General features: G+C 42.0%; 1 protein-coding gene across 1 annotated transcript; it reads right to left on the bottom strand.

Annotated features, from left to right (window-relative positions):
- Nucleotides 1–1,533: 1,533 nt before the first annotated feature.
- kcnip1a (Kv channel interacting protein 1 a) lies at nt 1,534–24,633 on the bottom strand. The gene is made up of 8 exons (XM_080774091.1): nt 24,492–24,633; nt 10,002–10,126; nt 6,828–6,897; nt 6,514–6,584; nt 5,254–5,361; nt 3,737–3,841; nt 2,768–2,830; nt 1,534–2,401 (listed from the first exon to the last, which is right to left on the bottom strand). Exons 1-8 carry the CDS (start codon nt 24,547–24,549, stop codon nt 2,354–2,356), a joined length of 648 nt encoding a protein of 215 aa, XP_080630217.1. The 5' UTR covers nt 24,550–24,633; the 3' UTR covers nt 1,534–2,353.
- Between the last annotated feature and the right edge of the window lie 306 nt (nt 24,634–24,939).

The following is a 24,939-nucleotide window of genomic DNA, read 5'->3' as shown; positions in this document are numbered from 1 at the left end:
TACCCGTTTTCACATCTTTGCTATAGTCTTCCTTCCGTTTTTCTATTTCGTTCTGTTTCGTCCCCTTCCTCTCCCTCACTCACAGTGTAAAGCGAGTTATTGAGAATCAATAATATTTCTGTTCTTTTTTTTTTTAACAGAGCTGAATGTCCCAGTTAAACTCTCTGGTAGAAATACTTGCCTTCACCCCCAGTTCAGGAGAATGCTTCTAAAAGCTGGATTTAGTGACATTTGTAGGTGTCATGCACTTCCAACAAGAAGATGTAACTATAGCAAGAATTTAATTTTAATTATCATACAGAAATGTAAAAGCACACACACACACACACACACACGCAACAGTGATCCAAAAGCGAAATTAGAAGCTTGCCTGCGACCAACACATCACTTCGCCTCGCGTTGTGAGAATCTAGATCTGCAATTTCAGTACTTAAGACTTGGAAATTAGATTTTGTTTTTGTGAAATGCCTTTTAAAAAATTGTAATTGATTGTTTTTAATTGATGAAAAGTTGAGATTTTCTGTTTAAACTTTTTGAAATCTTTTGAAATAATATATATATATATATTAAAAAGTATACTAGGAAAACAAAAAAATGGGATACTTACTCAGGAGTCGCGACCCACAAAAATCGGTCTGCGCCCAAACATGCATGGGTCCCGACCCGTGCAGATTAGGCTACTGGGAATATTCTGGCAGAGAGACGAGTATAGACGGTCAGGAAGCAGACAGACTGTATACAGATGAATGGACACGCAGACAGACTGGAAGACAGACAGATAAATGGACACGCAGAAAGACAAATATGCTGCGTTCGCACATGACGATGCAAAGATGAATGATGTCTGCAATGATGCATGTAGCTGCTCCAAAATGATATACTCCCATTCGTCTTTGCGCTTGCCCATGTGAACGTAGCAATACAACCGATTTCCAAGAAGACGAGAAACTATCTACATAATCATAACGACACTGACCCACACCACTGGAACACACACACACACAGTAGGAGTTGAGGCTAATTGGTCACATACTGCATATACCTGTATACTCTATATACAGCACATATAGAGTAGAACTGCTTTACAGAAAACAAAGGAGTTGGCTCAGTTTTTTTGAAGATGCCCCCTATAAGAACCCAGCTACCCAAATTAATTTGGTACCCAGGTTAACTTCTGGACACCAAGTTTATAACACTGCACATACTGCAGGCAGCTGAGGTCTTCTGTGCTTTATGCAATTCCTTCATGTTGCTGTAATATTTGACATGGAAATTCACAAGGTTGCATTCATTTATAAACTCCATATATACAATAATCCTCTTTGATGTTGTGTAGAGCATTTCCATATAGGTTATCACACTGAACTGGTTAACATCACGTCTTTCACAAAAGCATTTGACAAAGTGTGAGACGAGTTCAGGACCAGTATTTAAACAATGACGTGTAGTAACACACTGTCCAAGAAGACGGTAACTATATAACAACGTCAACAACAGCGACTGAACGAGATGGAGGGCAGCAGGGTCAGAGGTGCGAGCATGGAAATGGTCGCGGGTTTGCGTAAATGGTCACTCCTCCCCCTCCTACTGCAGTAGTAGGGGATAAAGTAAAGTTTTAGACCGCGACGGAGGGGCGCCGACTCAAGCGAACGAGAGACACCACCGAGTGTGTTAAAGCGTGCTAGTTGCCGTGTCGAACGTTGCGAAGTTCACTTAGCCGACTCAGCCCCGTTCAAGTTGCAACCCGATAGGCAGAGAATAGTACATCAGAGAGAGCGTTTCCCCCGACTGCCACTCAAAGTGTCTACTGGCCAATCACAGCACGTCCTTGCACAAGTGCACTGGCCAATCACTGGCCAAAGCGCGTCCTTAGTCCTTACGCAAACCCGGCCGTGACCATGGTCAGAGGTGAAAAGTCTACAAGATCACAGGAAGGTCATAATCAAGGTCAGGGAAAACCTGGGGATTGAGTCTGGACGACAGACCACACCTAATGCATAAGTTATGCTCCATTGTCCATTGAAAATAATGGATGTACAAGCTCACAATGCGGTGCATCTGTGACACATCGTGAGCTCGTAGATCAGCTATTTTTGGCACACGACACCATCGTGCGACAAAGATGAATGAATCAGGCTTAACCGAGTATAATGATGGTTTCATGGTATTGATATAGTGAGACACTTCACAGTTTTGTGACAAGGCTGTTGAGAATACAACTACAAAAATGTCCAATGTCTGCTTTCAGTCACAAATTAAACTCTTTCCCCCACGGTTCCCCTCTCTCTTTTCCACTCATCTTAGCTCGCTCCGTACTTTGATTTGCTCCGCTGGGCTGTACACTCTTCATTGTCTAGATGACGTTTTCAAACAGCTGTAGAGACTTCATGATATTTTCGTCCTGTGTGAAATTAGAAGAGGTGGGGGTGGGGGGGGGGGAAGAAAAAGGCGTCTGACATCCAAACTCAACTCAGTCATAACCCAGCTCACCACCTGGGGATGCTAAAAGCCCACAACATGAGGACAATGTGCTTGCTCTAGTGGTATGGCCTCATGGAGAGATAACAAGAGGACATCTATCATGTGATATAATATACAGCAATACTGGTCAAACATAGAATGAAAGCAAACAGTGCTACCTGTGTGACAAAGTGCAGCGTGCCAACAATACTGAATGGCCAGAAGAGGAGGCTAATTGAGAGAGAAAGAAATACAGAGAGAAAGACAGAGGGAGAGAAAGACAGACAGACAGACAGACAGACAGTACCTCTTGGCAGGAAAGAATGAATTCATCCAGAGTGACCACTCCATCTCTGTTTTTATCCATTTTCTGTGGAGAGCAACGCAGAATGTGTGAAAGCGGTACAATTTCTACAGTAGGTCACGCAGCTATTATTTACCATCGTTAAAGTAATAGAAAACTATGAAGAATGTGAAACTACATGGACGATCATGTGAGTGATGACCATAATGCCTGTGGTGGGGGCGCTGCCCCTAGTTGTAACTAGACAGATATTGCCCTTTGTCATCATTTATTGACTGTTCATCCTTTATTGATAGGACAGTATGCTGACAGGAAATGGGGAGAGAGAGATGGGGGGGGGTGACACGCAGCAAATCGGGATTCAAACCCGTGGCACGCTGTCAGGCTGTATCAGCAGCCTAGGTGCCCGAACCGCATACCCTATAGCTGCCCCGGCCATTATTTCATTTCATTCAGCTAATTCTATGCGATTTCCATTACTGACTTGCTTCATTACATGGATACCAGGTAAACAATAAACCTAGCATCTGTTTAAATTACTTGCTATTTAAAAAAGATAGTTTTAAGATATTTTAGTAGTTCTAAAATACATTTACACTCTTGATTTAGTTTGCGCTCGTGACCTAATGCCTGTGCACCTATTAAACAAATGTATAGATTCAATGGAAACCTTTGTCTGGACATTGCCATTTTCTTACAACAACAAGTTATAACCATTGCCCCATGCATGGTAATAAAAGCCATAGCTTAATTAGAATGCTAAAATCTGTAATACACAGTGTGGAGCTACAATATCTCTAAGGCTGTGAGTTTGAGCTCTGGGTGATGTAGGATAAACATGGTAATGTTATCTTACCGTAAACACTCCCACGTAGATATCAATACAATCGTTTTGTTAGCTGTATTATTATCAATGTTTGTGTCCTTGGCTGCTTTTGAGGACAGAAAATAAATGATTGTAAAAGTTTGTACCTGGAAGAAGGCATCCACATGCTGTTTGGGTGCTTCCGTCTTCAGAACAGGGTAGGTGTACTTCCCCATCATGTCGTATATTGCTCTGACAATGTCTGTCATTTCCTGCAAATCATACGTGCACACACAGACATATTAATAGTTTAGCCGCCACAAAGCACAGAACAAGACTAGACTAGAGAATAGAAAGGTTCTCAGAGCGCATATCCCCGCCAGGCCAGGTTGCCTGGCTTTACAGGGCTCTCTCAGCCGTGGGATGCAGCCGTCAGAACACAAGGAAGCTGCGGGGATATAGACTTTGATCAGCAAATGGTGCAGCTGTTGCCGTTTGTGGTGGCCTCTATGGGCAAAGTGGTTTTGGATTTTCTTTATAGCACCTCTAACATGCTATTGGATGGTACGTTCATGATGTATGGCATTTCTTGTAAGAAATAGTCTCTGCCCAAAAATGTACAGCCTGGCGGTGATAATACAAATATTGTAATGAGGCTGGCTGTGGTCCAGGCTTATGCATATGAATGTGTTCACAACTTTGTCCACCAGAGGGTGCTTTCGCTGTATACAGTACACCTCTATGCTGGCTTCTAATGTAAACAGTGAAAACAATTTGTTCAAAGACTTTAGTAGAAATAGTAGAAACAAATAAGTAGAAGAAAAGACTGACAAAAACCAAACGCAGAGCACACATTACACCAATTTTAAAGTCCCTGCACTGGTTGCCTATACATTTTAGAATAGATTTTAAAATTATTTTACTTGTTTTTAAAACACTAAATGGAAATGCACCTATTTATTTTTCAGAAATGCTTCCTAAATATGTGCCAGGCAGACCACTTCGTTCATCGAGTGCTGGTCTCCTGGAGATACCTGAGACCCCAAAAACAAAAAAATATGGTGAAGCCGCTTTTAGCTACTACGCCCCTGTGCTCTGGAATAGCCTACCAAGGGATCTACGGTTCTCTGAATCTGTTGACATTTTTAAACGAAATCTTAAAACACACCTTTTTAGCATCGCTTTTACCTCCTAGATCATGTCCTTTTCCTGTGATTAGTCTCTCCTTTTTACTATTGTTTTTATTACTTTATAGTCGATGCTTTCCTGCTTTGTTTTGCTCCTTGTGTGATATGTACATGTGTATATTTGTGTATGTGTATGTGTATTTATATATATACATGTATGTATATGTGTATATATATATATATATATATTATTTTTATTATTATTACTTTTTTGTTCTTACTGTAAAGCACTTTGAACTGCACTCGCTGCCTGAAAAATGTGCTATATAAATAAAGATTGATTGATTGATTGATTGATTGACATACAAACACAATTTGGAATTTACAATTTAGGCTTACCAAGTGACTTAAAAAGTGCAAGATCGGAGTACGTGGCTTGAACCCTAATCTGAGTTCCCAGATGCTTTTGCCAGCTACTTGAACCCTAGTAAACAACATTGTAACAAAACACACGTGACATTTGTGGACATTATGAAAAACATTATGGAAAACACAACCTCTTTGTTTATGTATCCGTCCTTGTTAATGTCATAGAGATTGAACGTCCACTGGAGTTTCTCTCTAACGGTGCCCCTCAGCAGGATGGAAAGGGCTGTTACAAAGTCCTGCAGCACAGAGAGGAAGGGATAGGATGAAGACATGTAACCCCCTTTTAATGCACATAGGTCAAAAATGGCCTGGAATCATATTATTATTTCATCCATTATTTAATTAGCTCGTGTTTCTTTCCTATATTCTTTGTCATTTTATTCCATAATTCATTAAGTATTCATTGGATATGTTGTTTTTGATCAAATTAGTAGTACTAATCAATGACATGAATTTATAACACATTCATAACAAGGAGAGAAGTCATGTCACTGTTAAATGAAAGCCTGGGTATCGAGGCTATGTCACTGTTAACAAGCATTACATTTCTGGTTTAAATGTTATGCAAGTATGTGGGGCTGTTTCCAAGGAAGAGTTGGTGTCTTAATACAAATGTTTTAAACTTATTTATTGTTGTCTATACCGCTACTTTTGTCACTTTTTGGTCACAAGATGGATCCCAAAGTGTTTTGCAAATCATTGATAAACATGAAATAACAATGAATTGTCTTCACTTTAGAGATTATGGCACACAATAAAATCTGAAAGTGATTTACTGATCTTTTAGGATAGTTTTACAAAGCATATAAACAGACAAATCTGCCAGTGCAAATAAATAAATATCCTTGGCAGATGTATTAGTCTGGCCATGTCAGGCTATACAAAGATATCCTTTATTATACAGTAGTAAGAATTGTATAGTCAATCTGAAATATTGAGTTACTGAAGGTACAACCCATTTTGGGCGGGAACCCCTTTTGGTGTTAGCATTATGTTATGCTTTAGCTATTGAAAAATAGCAGATCTACAAGCTCGCTACGAACTCGCTACGAGCTTGTAGGTCTGCTATTTTTTTTAAATCAAAGAACGACTGACATAGAAATATAGCTTTTTCATAAAACGGTCAGGATTTAGAAGACATTTTTAGAATCTGATCTCAGGTCAAAATGGGTTAAGAGATGCACAAATAATTGCTATTTAGTATTTCAAGTACATTATGTCTGGCCTTGGTTTCTACGAATACTGTATGTTTTGACAGATTAGTATAGGAACCAAAGGCTAAACAATGCAGTCGCTGTGAAAAAGCCACCTAAATGCATTTTCTGACCTTTGCTAAGCATAATGACAAAACATTCCAGAGGATACATTTTTGACTGCGTTCTGCTGACCTCGAACTTGATGGATCCACTTTGCGCCGTGTCAAAAGAATTGAACAGGTAGTGTGCATATGTGCTGGCATCTGCAAGCAAGAGAGCAAACTCACATGAGGACACAAGGTTTCAAATATACCTGTGTGTACTGGTGCTGCATTACAAAAGTAACGCTTTACATTACTTGCCACAGAAAGCAATATTATAACGCAACTATACAATAATTATTTTTGTTCATTTCAAGTAGGGCCTAATAAATATTTAATACATTATATTTTGAAAGTGACTTCCCTAAAACACTGTAGTGTACTGCCTGTAACCACACACTGTACCTCCATGTGGGAAGAACTGGGAGTATATCTGCTTGAATGTCGTTTCATCCACAACACCACTTGGACATTCCTAGAGGAGGGAGAGAGAGAGAGAGAGAGAGAGAGAGAGAGAGAGAGAGAGAGAGAGAGAGAGAGAGAGAGAGAGAGAGAGAGACATCACGGTGAGAAGAGTAATACTGGTAAACACGACTGGGTCATATATATACTGGCCCAATACTGGGTCAATACTGGCCCAGTATTTGGCTGGGCTTTATAAAAGTAAACAAAAAAAAGATGCTCATCAATGTAGTTGCAAGAGCAATTTATTTCTGTCATATCCTGGGATGTTTTATTTGATGGAGATGTATTTTTGGACTTGAGTGAGCTGGGAGATTAATGATATATTTTAGGACTGGATCATATCTTGCCATTAGCTCAATGATAGCCAGGAAATTCCCATTGTTGCCTTAGCCTATTATTGTTTCCCGGTGTCCTCTGAAGGGCATGTTAGTTGCGTAACATTTAACAGACAGTCCAGTACCTGTCTCCAAAAGTTAGTCTCCAGTCTGATTTCTCTCTCCATCGATTGTTCCGTGCAAACGTCAATGGTCATATATCACACGAGCAGCGGTATGCACATTAGATGAATCATGTAGCTGAATTTTATTCGGATTAGATTAGATAGATTCTGCCAATTGTTTGATCACCATGTCTTCTTCCCACCGAGTAATGAATGATCTGCAAAGAGCCAACATGTCTCACAGTAGGCTACATCTAGGTTGGGTGAATAACATAGCCACGTCTGTGGTACTTTATCTCCAAACCAGACTTGGTTTTGCGGGTGTAATATTTTGTAGAAAAAGTCGTTGTCCTGTTTGGGATCCCACGGGAAAGGACCAGTAGGCTTACATGGCCCCGTAGACACCATATAACGTTTGACATTTGAGTCAAAATGTCCAAAGTCAGTGGGGTATTTAATTGTAACTCGCTCCGGCGGCATGTCCTCCGCCCCTAGCATGTGTTTCCTCCACCCCAGCTTGTTCTTCCTCCATCTCCGACTACATGACCATGTTATCATTATCAATATCAGGCCTACTGTCTTCTCCACCTCCATTGTGGTTGGGTGGTCCTCTCTCTGGTGCTAGCACAGTGGCCGCTCCCCTGCCTCCCCAGCTTCTGCCAACTCCACCGAGCCTGAGCTGCTAGTCGCGACCGGTGCCTCTTCCTTGTCAAGAAACCAAGTATTTTTTGGAGGTTTTGCTTCTGACCACAGCTTTTCCGCTGAGCCACGGCCCAGGCCACGAGTACATTTATGATATATTAAAAAGAAAATCACACCCGTGTGAAGTGAGGTGCGCTCTAATCATCATACATCATCATATATCATCTCATTCCGGCCAATCAGAATTTGCGTCCTCACCTTCGTCTTCAATGTTTGTGTCTATCGCCCCTCAAAAATACCAATAAGAATCGTGTGTTTGCCTTTCAGCAACCACACTAACAAGTTAAGACTTCATTGCACTACCTGGCTGCCTGGAAGTCAGCCAGTCCATAGTTGGGCTGTGATTTATGCAAATTGGTGTTACGTCACGCCTCCCAGAATGTAAATGTTTAAGAGCAGTTATCAAGTAACAGTTGCAAGTTTCAGACAACTGGAGGTGAACACCTCACAGAACGAGTAAGGATGTCTGGTAACTTTACAGTCGTTAAGTGGAATGATGATCTCCCAACTGCCAATCAGTGGGATGAAGAAAAGAACGCATTAAAAAGAAGAACTTTTTGCAGACTGCAGAAGGAGAAACAGACGAAAAAGGAACTTGTTGGAAAAAAGGAGAAGGAGGCATTGCAAGGGCAAAATGGTCATCTTCAGAGGCAACTGGGCCGCACCTGGAGAAAACTGGAAACCAAAAGGAATGATCTGAAATTGAGTAACATGGAGAAGGAGACATGGGTGAAGGAGATATTGAAGGTAGAACCTCAAAGAACCTAGCCCAGATCTTTTCATAAGTAGCAGGCATTCCCTTTACATTGTACAATATCTTTTCTGGAGTACAGCATGATGAAAGTTCATTCAGCCAGTGTCTCTGTGAAGGTGAGTTTCCAATTAACCAGAATGATTTCTTCGCAGCTGTACTGGCGAGTGACACAAAATACTCGGTTAAAAATTGTGTTGATCAGCTTAACGTCACCCAGTAACCAAATTCTTGGATCATGTGGTATATCAATTTCTACAATATCAGAGACAGTAGACATGATGAACCAGTAATCAACCAAAAGTGGGCAGGTCCATAACATATGTAATAGGCTGCCTGCTGTTTTTTGGGAAAGGTTTTTGAAAATGTTTCGAAATGATATCAAATAAAAACTATAGTAAACAAAAAATCACACCCGTGTGAAGTGAGGGGTGCTCTTATCATCGCACATCAACATGATGTAACATGTCTATTTGCTCAGACACTATATGATGTACATTTCTCCATTCATTTTCAATGGGAATTTAATGTTTGTGTGAGACGAGGGTCTACACTAATAGCTGAATATTATATATATATTAATATATAGGAAAAAAAGGAAACAAATATTCAAGTAAAGTAAAAGTACCTCAACATTTTACTGAAGTACAGTTCTTGAGTAAATGTACTCATTAACTTTCCAGCAGTGATCTGGATGCATGTAACTGTGACCGGTGTCAAAAACAGGTTTCTCTTTATTTTATTTTTGCATTAATACCCTGTATTATATATCTGTTCAGTGACTTATTCTTATAAATACTTAACGCTGTGGATTGGATGTATGATCCTGGACCGCTGGACTTTGGTGTGACGTCAGCGTCTTAACTGACAGCTCTCAGGCGTTGTTATTTTGTTCTTTTGTTAATATAGTTAGTTTTGATATCGCATTTTAGGATTTAGTAAACATTGTGTTTTATGGCATTTTAGTGGCCGCTGTACAAAGGAAATTAACAAATGTTATATGGTTCTATCTTACATGGTTGCTTGTAAGCTGGAGGCTTTTAACTAATGCCTGTTACTTGGTTAAAAGCGTGACTTGGTCCCTCATTTACTGACAAAGGTGTAGAGTCTCAGGCTTAGCTAAAGCCCCCTCAAAAAGGAGAACAAAACAATATGCTAGAATTTGGGGGATGGGACAAAAAGAGTTAGAAATGTCATGAATTATTGAACAGAGATTACTCACATTCTTGAAACCCCGGTACAGCACTTGCAGCTCCCTCTTGTTGAAGTTAGTTTGAGCCTCTAGCTGGTCAAGGCCCTCTGGCCGATGACACACCATGGTCATCTCAAAGTCATCATCTATCTTGTCTGTGGGGAGACGCACGCACACGCACACACGCACACACACACACACACACACACACACACACACACACACACACACACACACACACACACACACACACACACACACACACACACACATTAGTTACATGTCAACAGTCAGTCAGTCTGTATAATCTATCTAAAATTAACACTACTTTGAATTTGTATTATTCCAGCCCATGGCTGTTCTGTCAGTCTCTTGTGCTTCCTCTCTGTTCTACCATGTCCTGTATCTCTCACACTTGCTCTCTCTCTACTCCTTCCTTCCGTTTTGCTGGGAGGAAAACCTTCAGCAAATGAGAGGTACAATATAGAAGAGAAGTGAGGCTGAGAGAGATGGCTGTGGAGACTAAGAGGTACAGTAGAGGTCAGTCCAATACCGGCATGTTCCTCCCCCTGACTGACCCCAACATTAGCAACACATTAGTCTATTCTCTCCGCCATAGGGGAGGTGAGAGAAGACAGGACAGGTGACACACACGCCAGTGGGAATGGGGCTTTATAGGAACAAAAGAAAAGTACACACTTTTCTCTCCATATCCTCACCATAGAGTTCAGACATTTCTTTCATACATTCATTATGTATTTGCAGTTAAGGTTTGTTAATTGAATAAAGGGGAATACCACTCATTTTGATTGAACAACATTGAACTACTGTATGCCATTAATATACCTTAGAGTTCATTACATTTAACAACAATACTATTTATGAAGCAGTTTTTAAAACAAAGTTACTTTAAAGGGTAAGACCACTTGTTTTGAGGTTTGGGTTGTGTAGTTACTTTGCCATGATGCAACTCCAAATGTGGACAAGAAATAAAACAATACTGCTCCAGTGATTAGAAATTGATAATTCAAAATATGCTCCTCATTGACTTACATTGTAGCTAAATCAGCTCTCAAAGTCACTCTTTTAGTACGTAAACAAACACAAACAAAGTTGATTCAGACAATATAGAGAGCATCACCAAAACTCATGTGGTTTTATTTTTTCATAAAAATGTTAGATTCCTGTTGATTTTACTATTTGAAGATCTGGATCCGGATCCACGGATCCAGTCCGGGTTTTCTTCCCAATAAAATGGACAAATCAACAGGAAGATAACATTTTTATGAAAAAATAAAACCACATGAGTTTTGGTGATGCTCTATATTGTCTGAATCAACATTGTTTGTGTTTGTTTACGTACTAAAAGAGTGACTTTGAGAGCTGTTTTAGCTACAATGTAAGTCAATGAGGAGCATATGAATTATCAATTTCTAATCACTGGAGCAGTTATTTTTTATTTCTTGTCCACATTTGGAGTTGCATCATGGCAAAGTAACTACACAACCCAAACCTCAAAAAAAGTGGTCTTACCCTTTAATTACAACAATATAAAAGTGGGCTAGTCAATCAAACATAAAAAGCACAGATGAAGAAATACAATTATATAAACAAAGCGTGTACTGTACATAATCAAAGTGTAATCAAAGTCTCAGCGTGAAACTAATAATCAGGACCCAACACACACACACACGCACGCACGCTGCAGGCCATTCATTTCATCAGCCAGGCAGTAGTTCAGTCTTTTGTCACATTAGTGGGAGGTGGAGAGGTCTGCCTCTGGCCCAAGGTGTAGTAATTCACACCCAGATGAGATCCCAGCAGCCCTGAGGTATGTATAAACACTCATATACACACACATACACCACAAAACCATTTCACACACACAGATGTATGCACGGACACACGCATGCGTGCAGAAACAGGTGAGTCCGCAAAAGAAAACCTTCATACATGCACTTCCGCAAGTGACATTGTCATGCATGCAGCCATCCTCACATGCATACATGAGCACATAAAGCCACCCCACGGGTTATGTGTGTCATGCAGCAACACCCACTTTGCTAACACTGCATCACCCCGTGGTGGAAAACGGATACCGGTAGTATCAATTAAATAGTGCAATGTAGAAATACTCTGTTACGAGCAATAGTGCGAAACTCAAGATTTACTTACAGTACAACAACAGTAATGGCATCAAAATGTACTTAAAGTACCAAAAGTAAAAAGTACTCATCATGCAGAATGTCCCGTTTCACAGGTAAATGGATAAAAAGAAAATCTTTGTAAAATAGCAGATCTACAAGCTCACAGTGCGTCGCAACGCGACTCATTGTGAGCTTGTAGATCGGCTATTTTCGAAGAGCCGGAATGTAAACGGAGCTCTCTGCAGATATGGTCACCATCACACTCACTATATAAACGTAAGAGCCTGGGACACTTCACTTAGCCACATTTAGCACATTATCAGTGAAATGTGGCCCAATAAAGATTCTATAGCCTGGTCAATCTTAATTGCTTGATTGTAATATGCATAAGTAGTATTCATTATACTTAACACCAAGTGCTCAGCAATGTTCTTTCATTGTCTCTGGCATTTCTCTTTTTTTTCACAATTTTATTTATACATTTTCAGGTTTACAGACAACAAAGGCATACTGTGTATACAAACATTCTCTCTCTCTCTCTCTCTCTCTCTCTCTCTCTCTCTCTCTCTCACACACACACACACACACGCACACACTCTTCAAGAACAAAAACAGATAGATACGAAAGATCACAATTAAAATTTACCAGGAAGGAAAGGGCATCAAATGGTTTAAAGACCTATTTATAGAAGGGAGCTTTGTATCTTTTGATCAAATCTCAAAGAAATATAGTCTACCTAGACCACACTTCTACAGACTTCTGCAGGCCCGGCATTATGTGAGCTCTATATTATCTGGCTTCCCTAATAAGCCTAATGCTAACCCTATTGATGAATTTCTGTCTTTTGACCCAACGATTAAGGGCGCCATTTCAATATTATATGATATCCTTTCAAATTCGAGGCCAGCGCCCTTAGATAAGATAAAGGCCGACTGGGAACATGATCTGGGGCTCACACTGTCTGATGAAGTATGGGATTATATTTTTTCTTCTATACACAAGTCCTCTCTTTGTGCACGACATTGCTTAGTGCAGTTTAAAATAGTCCATAGAGCTCATATGTCTAAGGCTAAACTGGCTAGTATTTCTCCTGACGTAACTCCTACCTGTGACAAGTGCAAGAGCGGTGATGCAACTTTGGGGGAATGTGTTCAATACTCTATCCAACATTCTACACCAAAATCTAGACTCAGATCCCTTAGTGGCTCTCCTTGGCACTGCTGGAAGGGATGACCTTCCTCTAACACACATAGAGTGTCGTATGGTTGACTTTGCCTTGTTGCTCGCTAGGCGTGCCATTCTGCTCCACCATGATGCCCCACCTGTGCTCCGTCAGTGGCTTCGTGATATACTGTCCTGTCTGGAGTTGGAGATGTTAAGGTTTTCAATTGCCGGCTCTGAGAAAAAGTCAGACCTGGGGCCCGTTTATGACGTTCTACCACGGCATAGTGTGCCGTGCCTATGCCTCGGCCAAAGTCAAACCACAACAGAAACAAAATCTGCTCTGCTATGAAAATCTGCTTTATTTTTATTTATTTTATTTTTGTAATTATGTATGCATGTATTTTGTGTATATAGATATATTTATTCAATTTTTATTTTCCTCCAGACTGTTTTTCCGACTATCCTTGGGATTGTGGGTGGGATAGGGGATTGAGTTTTATTTGTATATGTCTGTTTAATACTTGGGCTGGGCTGGGCTTGTTACAAAAAACCTGAATAAAAAGATTTAGAAAAAAAAATATATACCAGGAAGGGCTGAGTAAAACAATCATACTGTAACTAATGAGCGACATGCCTGTCACAGACATGTGCAAAGCAAGTTCAGTTAGGAAATTCAGTGCAGTTGCCAGCGGCCATTCATTAATGTTTTGACAATGCGTTCTCAGATTGTACTACCAGTGATAACAACAGTTGTAGAACACATATGTCTTAACATATGAATACATTCCTGTATGTCTGCCATTTTAGTCGTTCTGCTAATTCCCCTTCAACAATGCACTCAAATAAATGGTCCCTTCTGCTGCTAAGCCCTGCTGTTGGTTTGGAGTGGGTGTAATGTAGAGACACTAGCGCAGGGGTCCTCAATAGCGGACCGCGGACCACGACCAGACCGTGGACCACCTCTCTGTGGACCCTGGGCAAAAAATTATATATATATATAATATATATATTATTATTATTTTTTTTTTATATAAAATAATGTTGTTCATAATGAAGTGATGAACAACATAGAAAAGGAGGAAATGACAGCTAAAATAAAGCCAATCCCACTCTCAGATTCCACAGCAACCAGAAGTACTGAATTACTGGATGGTGATTTGTCCAAACAGCTTTGTGGGAATATAAAATGCAGAATGCATTTCCCCAGCAGTGGACAAGTCCACTGACACCACAGATAATGGTCAGTTGGTGGTGTTTGTGAGGTATTATGATGATACCAGTGATAATGGTCAGTTGGTGGTGTTTGTGAGGTATTATGATGATACCAGTGATAATGGTCAGTTGGTGGTGTTTGTGAGGTATTATGATGATACCAGTGATAATGGTCAGTTGGTGGTGTTTGTGAGGTATTATGATGAGGGCATGAGGCAAAGGGGGAGTGTATGGAGTATTAATTTAGTTTTTGAGTGGTGCAACCACTCCTATAGACAGCTATGTGTGTGTGTCTCCCCGTGTCCAAGCACGAAAATAGCGTTTGTTCACCACCAAGTCACTTGTCACTGTTGCACAGCCTAAAACACAGTACAGTACAGTACAGTACAGTACAGTACAGTACAGTACAGTACAGTACAGTACAGTACAGTACCACTCACTTCAGATGGGTCTGATTTTTGTTAAATTAAGAAAAGAACTAACAAAGTTAGTCTTGGTAACCAATGTGCTATTTCTCTTAAAGGGGCTATTTCTCTTATTATTAAGCAGGCAAATCTTGACAAACTAAAAGTGTTCTTTGTGCCTCAACATATTCACATTTGCTGTGAATTTTTGGAGGGGAATATTTGTAAAACATTTTATTTCCATACTCTGCACCCCAGTATTGGTTGGTTGGGAAGGGATCTGATTTGTATAAGCTTGCCTTGGTTTGACTGTACTAAACAGGCATAGAGCCCCGCTCTCGGCTGGCCGCTGCGTGACCCACATCACACTCATGGGACCGGGTCTTTTTCAACAATTATTAGTGGACCTTCAGCATCTCTAGTTGAGGACCTAGCGATACACGCCATGCACTTCTTTTCACAGGACAGTAAGGACTTTCACCTGGGCAGCACCATCTCTCCCCCAGCTCTCTGGAGTCACTAGTGTCAAGGACTATACTGCCCTCACCCAATGAACAGTGCCAATGGGCTTTATGCACACAGAATAATTATTCCTACTTCCGGGCCCTTCCGTACTTCCTTCACAGGTGTTACTAATTAAGGCTCTGTTCCATTAATGTAGTGTGTTTTTCAAACGTTTTAATTTCAAGGACCCCGATAACTCAGAGTGTACGAATAGAATTACGAGTCCATTTGGTTCCATTCGTACACTCTCTGAGTTACACATCCGTAAGGAGCCATTTGGAACGCACTCAAGGACACTCTGAGACCCACTGGTGTAGCGACTCTGTTTGACCAGAATGGAACAGAGCCTTCATTATTATCATCGGTAACACCTGTGAAAGAAGTAGGGAAGCGGCCCAAGTTCTTTCCAAAATGGCGTGTGTGCATAGAGTCCATTGTGTTCTGAGAAGCCAGACGCACTGGTCCACGGTGTCCACTGTGGTAGGCAAGTACTTTACCCCTGCACCAACCAGGCGTCCCAAGAAAGTGTATTTTAACACACACATACTGCACCTTATTGCCAGGTATGATGTTCAGAAATGGAATTAGCAGTGATGTCCCACAACACAAAAGAATAGACGCAACATGGCAAAGTACACAATAAATACAGGACTGACACAGACCATAACATTTTGTTCAACCTCAGGTACAGTACACCTTTTAAAGATTACAACAAAACAAAAGTTAACCTTAAACCAACTATTACTATAATAGTTGGATGGATTACAGGGCTCACTAGTAGCTACTACTGTCTACTACTATTCGTTTTAGTTACCAACTCACCCTCTACACGGATGACTCCCAGCAGGTGTAGCATTTTAACAGCTGCACAGCATAGAAGAATGATGGCTATGGTGTGAAGGCTGTTATCGCCTGCTCTTTCTCCATCCATCCCTCACCGTTATGTCCTTCCACAGGCCCTAACCTTCATGGACATCCATGTGTTCTCCTCTTATAGGTTGTAGTTTTTACTTGCCTTTGTTTGTGCTTTTCTACTTAGACCTTTAACATGTATACATGCATGTATGAAAAATCGAATATTTTAAAAAGGAATGTGAACTAAAGTAAACTCACTATAATACTCCATCCATCGATCCATCTTCAACCTCTTGATGCGCTACGACTTGATCTCTTGTTTTTTGTATTGCACACTACTTCTATCTCCTCCCTGCGTCTCCTACTGTATCTCATCATGACTAGACTCAATGCCTCTCTCTCTCTGTTTTTCTCCTTTTATCCTTTCCACTCTCCACCCCCCTGGGGCCTCTCTCGTCCCCTGACCTCCTCCCCTGTTCCCCCTCTCCGTTGTAGCTACAACGTCCTTCACTCTTTGGGGCCAGAAGTGTAACTTTAGTACGTGACCCGAGTACACTGAGGCAATGCCAAACTCCCCTTTCAACATTTGTGTAAGTGTCTGTGTGCGTGTGCGTGTGTGCGTGTCATCTGGATTTGATAAATTGGGCCCATTAAGAAGTACCTTATTTTCACTGTGCACCCAATAACGAGACAAAAGCTTAATTTACCACAAAGTGACTTTTCAAAATATTTCCTAAATTATTCCGGTGACATTTACCTAAATTAAAGCAACCACGATTTTGCTGAATACAGCCAGAGAGGTATAAGCAGCTCAATACAATGCATGCAAGGGAGCTGTAACATCATTTTAGCATCATGCTGCTACAGATTATAGACCAGCAGAGGGCAGCAGCACTAAACATTTGTTAGACTCTTGTTTAGTGTGAGCATTTGTCAAGGTTTTGTGTGAAATTATAATATTTTTTGAGTGGTGCTAGCCACTCCAAGGCATAGCTTTGTCTGACACACACACACACACACACACACACACACACACACACACACACACACACACACACACACACACAGTCACACACACACAGTCACACACACACACACACACACACACACACACACACACACACACACACACACACACACACACAAATAGCCTATAGTGGAGTAAGTGGACATGACTAAAGTATTATGTATCCAAATATGGAGGTGCATGCACAACCAAGCTACAGCCTGACTAGTGTTGCCCCTGAATTGTAAACATCAGGGGGCTCTGTGGTATTGTGAGTTTGCCGCAGAGTTGTGAATGTGAATTGAAAGTTTGTGTTTCACTTACAGCTCTGCAACCAAATTACGAGTGACGGGGAAAATTACATTATGGTGCAGGACTCAGGAGCACCAAATTGAATTTGCCATAGGCTAAAACGAGGAGCGTCCCATCGAAGCACCACTGGTGCACTGCGTGATAAGATGAACGGAGTCTCCCCTGTGTTTGTTCAAGTATTCAAAATGTATTCCATTTAAATGTCTGCCCATTCTGCACATGAAGAGGGGTGACGTACAGCCTTGCTCAGTCAGCCCTCCCTCACTGCTCAGTCTGTGTAACAGAATGTTAAAGGGTTCTGAGAAATGGGATATTAGCACATTGTCAAAAGCCAATCATTGGAAAAGGGTTGCTCTGAAATTCTCACCTTTTGGAAAAATGTCACAGAGAAATTGCAGGAGATTCTGGGCTTTCAAATATTAGATTCTTGTTTAATGCTATATCTGGGAGATTTACCAGATGAAATTATGGGAAGTGACAGATATCTGATGAAAATCTTCCTGGCTGCAGGGAAGAAAGCCATTACTCGAAAATGGCTACAGGTAGATCCTCCTTCTATAGATGATGGTAGATAGATGGTTCCATAGTCTCAGAAAGTCTCGACATGGAGAGAATGACCGCTAATTTGAGATTGAAGAGAGAGTCTTTTGAAAACAAATGGGAAAAATGGTTTGATTACACTACTGAACAACAGGTGGGCTAGGAACCAGAATGTTTGGCTTTTTTTCCTTTTTTTCCCAAATGTAAACAATAGATATGATGCAATGATATCAGGTGAAAGAATATATCAGGTGAGAGAATAATATTCTGAATTTTTCCTTTTTTATTTTTGAGTGGGACTCTAAGGCCACCGTTCACTTCCCTGTTAGCGTGGCAGAAAGAATGCCTCATCTCTGCTAATCTAGGGCGCTCTCCGTGGTTTTGATCTGATGGATATACTAAGCGCTTCATTTCTGACTTCTCATCCGCCTCTCGTTCAAAATGTGAACACTTTGGACTATTAAGCATATAGATGGAAACGAGAGCAAGGTAAAATAGCATGGATTACAGGACACAGTCCTGTAATCCATTCGAATACCCAGTGGTATTGCAGCTGTTCATACTCCAAACAGACTAGTATATAAGGGACACACGACCAGTCATTGGAGCGGTGCGCACCGCTCTAAAATAGACTTTCTCCGGCCGTACTGACAGATCTGTCCACCAGTCCAAAACAAGATGGGACTGGAGTGCAGCTCATACCATACTTCTAACTGCCAAAGTGGGATTTAATGTCAGACCCATTTTCCTTTCAACACCTGAATCCCCCTCTCTAAAATCAATCGAAACTAAGAAATGTATGTACATTTAAAATTATAGGCCACCTCGAATAAAGCAATGTGTAAACAGAGCTGTGCTACATTGAGACTCGATCTCTATCTCTCTCTCTCTCTCCCTCCCTCTCTCTCCCCTCATACTGTGTCCTGTAATCCATGACAGGGAGACATCATTTGCATAATCTGAATTAGCTTAATCTGTCCTCCCAGTGGCGACGGAGAGCCCTCACTCTCACTCTCTGCTTTATTGGTGGAGCGCTCTCTCCAAGCAAAGGCATGGTGAAATATACCCAGGTATACTGTACAGGAAACACACACGTATGCTCGTATGCTCATATGCTCGCACACAGTCACACAGACACAGACACAGGCACAGGCACAGGCACAGGCACAGGCACAGGCACAGGCACAGGCACAGGCACAGGCACAGGCACAGGCACAGGCACACGCACAGGCACAGGCACACGCACACGCACACGCACACGCACACACACACACAAATCACATTTACACCATGAAAAAGCTGTGCCCATCCATAATCATGCTCCGTGGCATGAATTCAAGTTCCAAAAAAAAATACAGCTTCTCAGCTGCATTGTTTTCCAATTTCCAAGCCAATTCCACATCCAAACCATACTGGTTCGGTCGGTGAGCACACACAGTCACTCTCTCTAGCCGAGAAAAAACACAAACACACACACACACACACACACACACACACACACACACAAGTATGAGTGCAGTCAGTGCACACACGTGCATGTATTCAAAAGACACATGTATGTTAGTGCGTACGGTAACACATGTGCACACATACCGCATCACCGTACATCAACATCGTTAGTTACTCTATTGTTGGATGGGAGTGAAATTCACTCCAACAGAGACGATAGAAGATGATTCATATAAATCCCTAATGATTTGCAAGTAGATGCATGTACAGTACATGCGTAGGCACTAGGCCTATACATGCCTATATACAAAGTATACATGCATATACAGGCCTCTTTTGCATTGCATGCAAATACAGGCATGCATAGTTACGCATGTATGTAACTACACGCACGCACGCATGCATGGCTGGATTCCAAGAAAGGAATAGTCTCATGGTGAGATAACTTAATAAGTACTTTCACACCACTTAATGAGAGTGTGGGAGACGAGGAAGAACGGAGGTATAAATTAAGAGAGATAAGGGGCAGATTGTCACACTGAGACAAAATCTGTGGGGTTCTGTAGATTAAAGGGAAGAACGAGAGAAGGAAGGAGCCCCAGGGAGGAAGGCAAAAAAGAGATAGTTCTGAGGAAAAGGGAAGTGTGGGAGTTTAAAACGGAGTGAACAGCAGGGGAGATATTATTATATAATATTATTTTAGAGAGAGAGAGAGAGAGAGAGAGAGAGAGAGAGAGAGAGAGAGAGAGAGAGAGAGAGAGAGAGAGTGAGAGCTAGTGAAAGAAGGGCATGAAGAAAGCAACATGAGAGAAGGAGCCAAAGAGTGATGAAGAGGGGGGGAAGAGAGAGAGCGAGAAGGTTAAGACAACAGTGCGGGGGTGAGATGGTGGTGGAAAAGAAATGATTTGTTTTAAAGCCATATGAGAAAGACCTCCCAGAACATGTCATCAGCTAGGAGCGACACGACACAAAAGACACGCTTGGCCTTGGCCATGGCTCAGCGGTCCAGGCACCGTGGCTGGTAATCAGGTCTGGCCGCAGGCTCGACTCCCGATCCTGACGGCCTTTACTGCATGTCACCCCCCCCCCCCCCCCCCATCTCTCTCCTCCATTCCTGTCAGCCTACTGTCTATCCCTCCATGAAAAATATAAAATAAAGGTGAAAGCCACAACAAAAACATATATTTACAAAAGACACGCCTGCCATGAAGGCAACAGGCAGACAAGACAAGCTATAAGCAATGAAACAGGTACTGTAGTAGACAAGACAGACTAAAAAAGGTAGATAAACTATAAAACAGGCAGACAAGACAGCCTGTAAGCAATAAAACAAGCAACCCAACCTGACACCTAAACCGTTCAGAGGATGTGTGTGTGTGTGTTTAGGAATCTAACATGACTTTATTACAGGCTCACACATCACACTGTCACTCTCACCGTTACCGTCGAGATCCCTTATATTATAACCTATCTAGCATGCATTGTTGCAGATACAGTATGTCATAAGGCTTATAACATGATGCGGCAGTCGCTCACGCTCAGGGGTAGAGTAGCTGGTAGAACAACAGGATAGATGACATCACCACAGTCAGTACATCAGAAATACAGTACCAGATGTGCTCAGCAGACTGTTCTAAACCTCAACAAATGTCAGATTTGACAGTCTGCAAAGAAACGTGTAGACACTAGACAGTCTGGTTCAATATTTTGTGCTTGTTGACTTCCTTACAAACACTTCAAATCTACAGACTCTCAATTCAGTTCAGATCAGTATTAATGCAGCAAAGCCTTGAATATGTAAAAGCATTCTGACATTCCTGGTGTAAAGCTCAGTCAAAATGAACCATGTTGTTTGTCTCTTCTGTGGTGTGTAGGGAATCGAAACCCCCGGGAAGTAAATTCCCGGCTGCAGACACGCTGTAATTTGTAACTGTTAATTTAACTACACTAGACCTGTGCCCGTCGGGCACCGGTCTACTTGGGAACGATGCAACTTGGAAACAATGAAAATCGCGAATACATTCCCCACCCTAGTATGCACTATGCAATACCTATTATATCCGCATGTCGAATTTGAAGTCGGTGGGGCGAATGGTTCTCAAGTTACATGGAATACAGGCGTACACACAGAGATTCAGTGCATTTATTGTAAGATGAACCCTATATTATGCAGACAGACATCCAGCAAAAGTAGGTGAATAGTCGACAAAGAAATAAGACAAATATTCAGTGAAAATAGCAGATCCTAAACCCTAGTATATAATTCAATGTGTGACTTTGTTGTGATGCTGCATTGAATAGGGTTAACACTGAGTATTTCACTGTGCGCAACATCATTACAATTTAGACATTTAGCAGATGCTCTTAATCCAGAGCGATTTACAATAAGCAAGAACAAAAAACATGGTAATACATCAAAATATAAAAGATCATCATGAATCCTACGTAAGCTTAAGAACCTAACAGTGGAATATCTATCTAAGGAAACTATGTGTACTGTATACACCATAGAGTGCTAGATGTATGTCTACATAAAGTGCTATTTAAGTTACATAAGTTGAGCCTGTGTATACGCCTGTAGGAGGTCAAGGCCAGGGCAAGTACTACGGCAAGTGATATGGGCTAAGATGGAGTCCGTTTTCAGACTGCGGCTGGTGATTGGTCAGAATGGTTTATGTGGTTCGTTGTTAGGTCCTGAGAAACGGTTCTTGTGACCAAAATGATGATTAACTAGAAAAAGTGCCCTTCTGGGCACAGGTCTCTACCAGGAGGATAGGACTGTGTGAGATGTTTGGCAAAATGTTTAGGAGTCACTCATAGCAGATCACTCATAGCATCTATGAGGATAGAATTCTGTCTGAGCAGGATGTGCAGCATTTTGAGCGAAACGGGCCACTCCTGCATGAAAACTTTGGAAGGCAATGTTAGCCAATCAGTATAGAATCTGAGAAATCCAACAGACTAGTCTTGACTACAGAGATCATGTGTACCGATTTCCATGAGATTTGGATGAAATCTGTGTAACTAACATAAGCAATGTGTTTTACAGAAATCGGCCTCATGGTGGCGCTATAACCGGCAGATGTGGAGGGATGCAGGGACAATGCTTTTCCATGGCCTCTAGGGAGTGCGCATACATAAGTATACAGATCGATGCAGTTATAGCTAAAAACAGGAATTGGCTGTTATTGACTTGTCCTCGGCCTAGTGGAAATGTGCGTGTATAATTTCATGGAAATTGTGTTTGTGATTTATGGCATTTTGTTCGAAACGGACCAATCATGTGAGCTTTGGAACCAATCTCTTAGTCAATCAGGATGGAAGATGGGAAATGGTGCAGATCCGTGTTGATCACATGACTATGGAGATAGTGTATACCGAAATGTGTGATGTATGGATAAAATGTTTACGAGTAATCTACAGAAATGTGTTTTGCCTAAATCGGCCACATGGTGTCGCTATAACAGGCCGTTGAAGAATATTTGGGGCAGAGGTTTGTCGTTGGCCTCCAGGGAGTGTGTGTGCAAAGTTTGGCATGGATCGGACCAACGGTGGCGGAGATTAGCTGATAACGGACGGACGGACGGACGGAAGGAAGGAAGGACGGACACGCACAAACGGACGGAGTGCAAAACATACTCTCTCCACATGCCTTCGGCCTGGTGGAGAGTCTGGAGACAACTAATAAATCAACACAGAACTGATCTTACATGAATTAACCAAATGAACCCTAGTGTCCCATTTTTTTCTGGGGCAAACATTAGGTGAAATGAGCAGATCTACAAGCTCACAACGCGTCTCAACACAACCTCTTGTGAGCTTGTAGATTGGCTATTTTTTGGCAAAGACATTTAGGTGTGGAGTGAAAAAGGGACCGAACCGGGCTCTAGTACAGACTAGAGCCCCGGGAACCCCAGACTAAGTAAGTGGTTAAGCCTGACTGTAACTGTACCTAAACGACTCAATTCTGTATAGGCTCATTTACATGGCAATATAATTTAGACGTCAGGGTCACACTAAAAAAAGAACCTGGAAAGAGAAAAAAACTAGTGTTGAGCCATTGTGTGTCACTCACACATCGTGCGTGCAGTTGCATTGCAGCGGAATAGAATATGCAACAGAAGAGACGAGCAACAGGTCTTCACAAACTTTCCACTGTCCCTCCCCTTTATCTACATAATCATACATCACACTCATCTCTCAGTCTGTCATTTGCATGGCCCTGATTTACGAAGGAATATACCCCCCCCCCTCCCCCCCATTGCAGCCCCCTCACCCCTCCCACCCAAAACTGACATCTAGTGTTGCCATGGCTACTGTGCTTCCAAGGTAACAGCAAGACGGAACAGCAGTGTGTGATCAGAGTGACAAATACCTTGTACACGTGTGTGTTTACCAGCATGGCCACTCACAATCCCCACGCCCCCAACACACACACACACACACACACACACACACGCCATCTCTGACTAGCTTTCATCATGACTTGCTTTTCCATAAAGATAAGCTAAACAAATACAATCAATCACATGGGCAATGTTGATGCACGCATGCACGCACAAGCACACACAAGCACACACCAACAAATCTGGGAACCCATCGGGAAAAAATTAACAGCGTCCTGTCTTCCTTTGAACATTGCCAAACAGAATGTGGATAGCAGGATCTTGCCCGTTTGTTCTGCCTTAGGCCCTCCTCTTCCGGTGGGGCGCTTATGTTTTCATTCCCACTAACCACAATGTATACACGTTCTGAATGCCCCTAGCACAGACAGACAGACAGACAGACAGACAGACAGACAGACAGAGAGCAACCTATAGTTGTAAAATGATCACTCTCTTTCCTTTGTGTGGACACCTGTTGGTCGCATGCATTCGTTCTCTCTTTTATGACTGTTCCCACACACACACACACACGGTCCCTCACCCCTGGATGGTCTCCTCTGCTTGGTCTGCATGGTCAACGTGCCGACCACGGCCCCCATGGTTGTCGTCGTCGTGGGAACAAGCACGGTCTGCGCTCAAGCCTGTACCTTCTCCTTCTTCATCCTCTCCTTGCTCTCTCACTCCTCTGTCCCCTTCTCTCTGTTGCATGGGGAATGGCTGCTTTCAGCCAGAGACCCTCTTTGGATAATTCCACCCCCCCCTCTCTCTCTCTCTCTCTCTCTCTGCTCCTCCTCTCTTTCTCTCACTCTCCCTTTTCTGCCTCTGTCAGTCTTGCTCTAAGTTTCCTTCCCTCCCTGTTCCCTTGTCTTCCATTAGGATCTCTCTCTCCCTCTCCCTCTCTCTCTCTCTCCCTCTCCCTCTCTCTCTCTCCCCCTCCCTCTCTCTCTCTCTCTCTCTCTCTGTCTCACGTGCTCTAAGCTCTCATGCTT

The sequence above is a fragment of the Protomyctophum bolini genome (assembly GCF_963924005.1).
Source record: "Protomyctophum bolini genome assembly, chromosome: 10".
Taxonomy (NCBI): domain Eukaryota; kingdom Metazoa; phylum Chordata; class Actinopteri; order Myctophiformes; family Myctophidae; genus Protomyctophum; species Protomyctophum bolini.
Note: the sequence above shows the minus strand (reverse complement) of the source record. Positions and strands in the feature narration are given on the sequence as shown.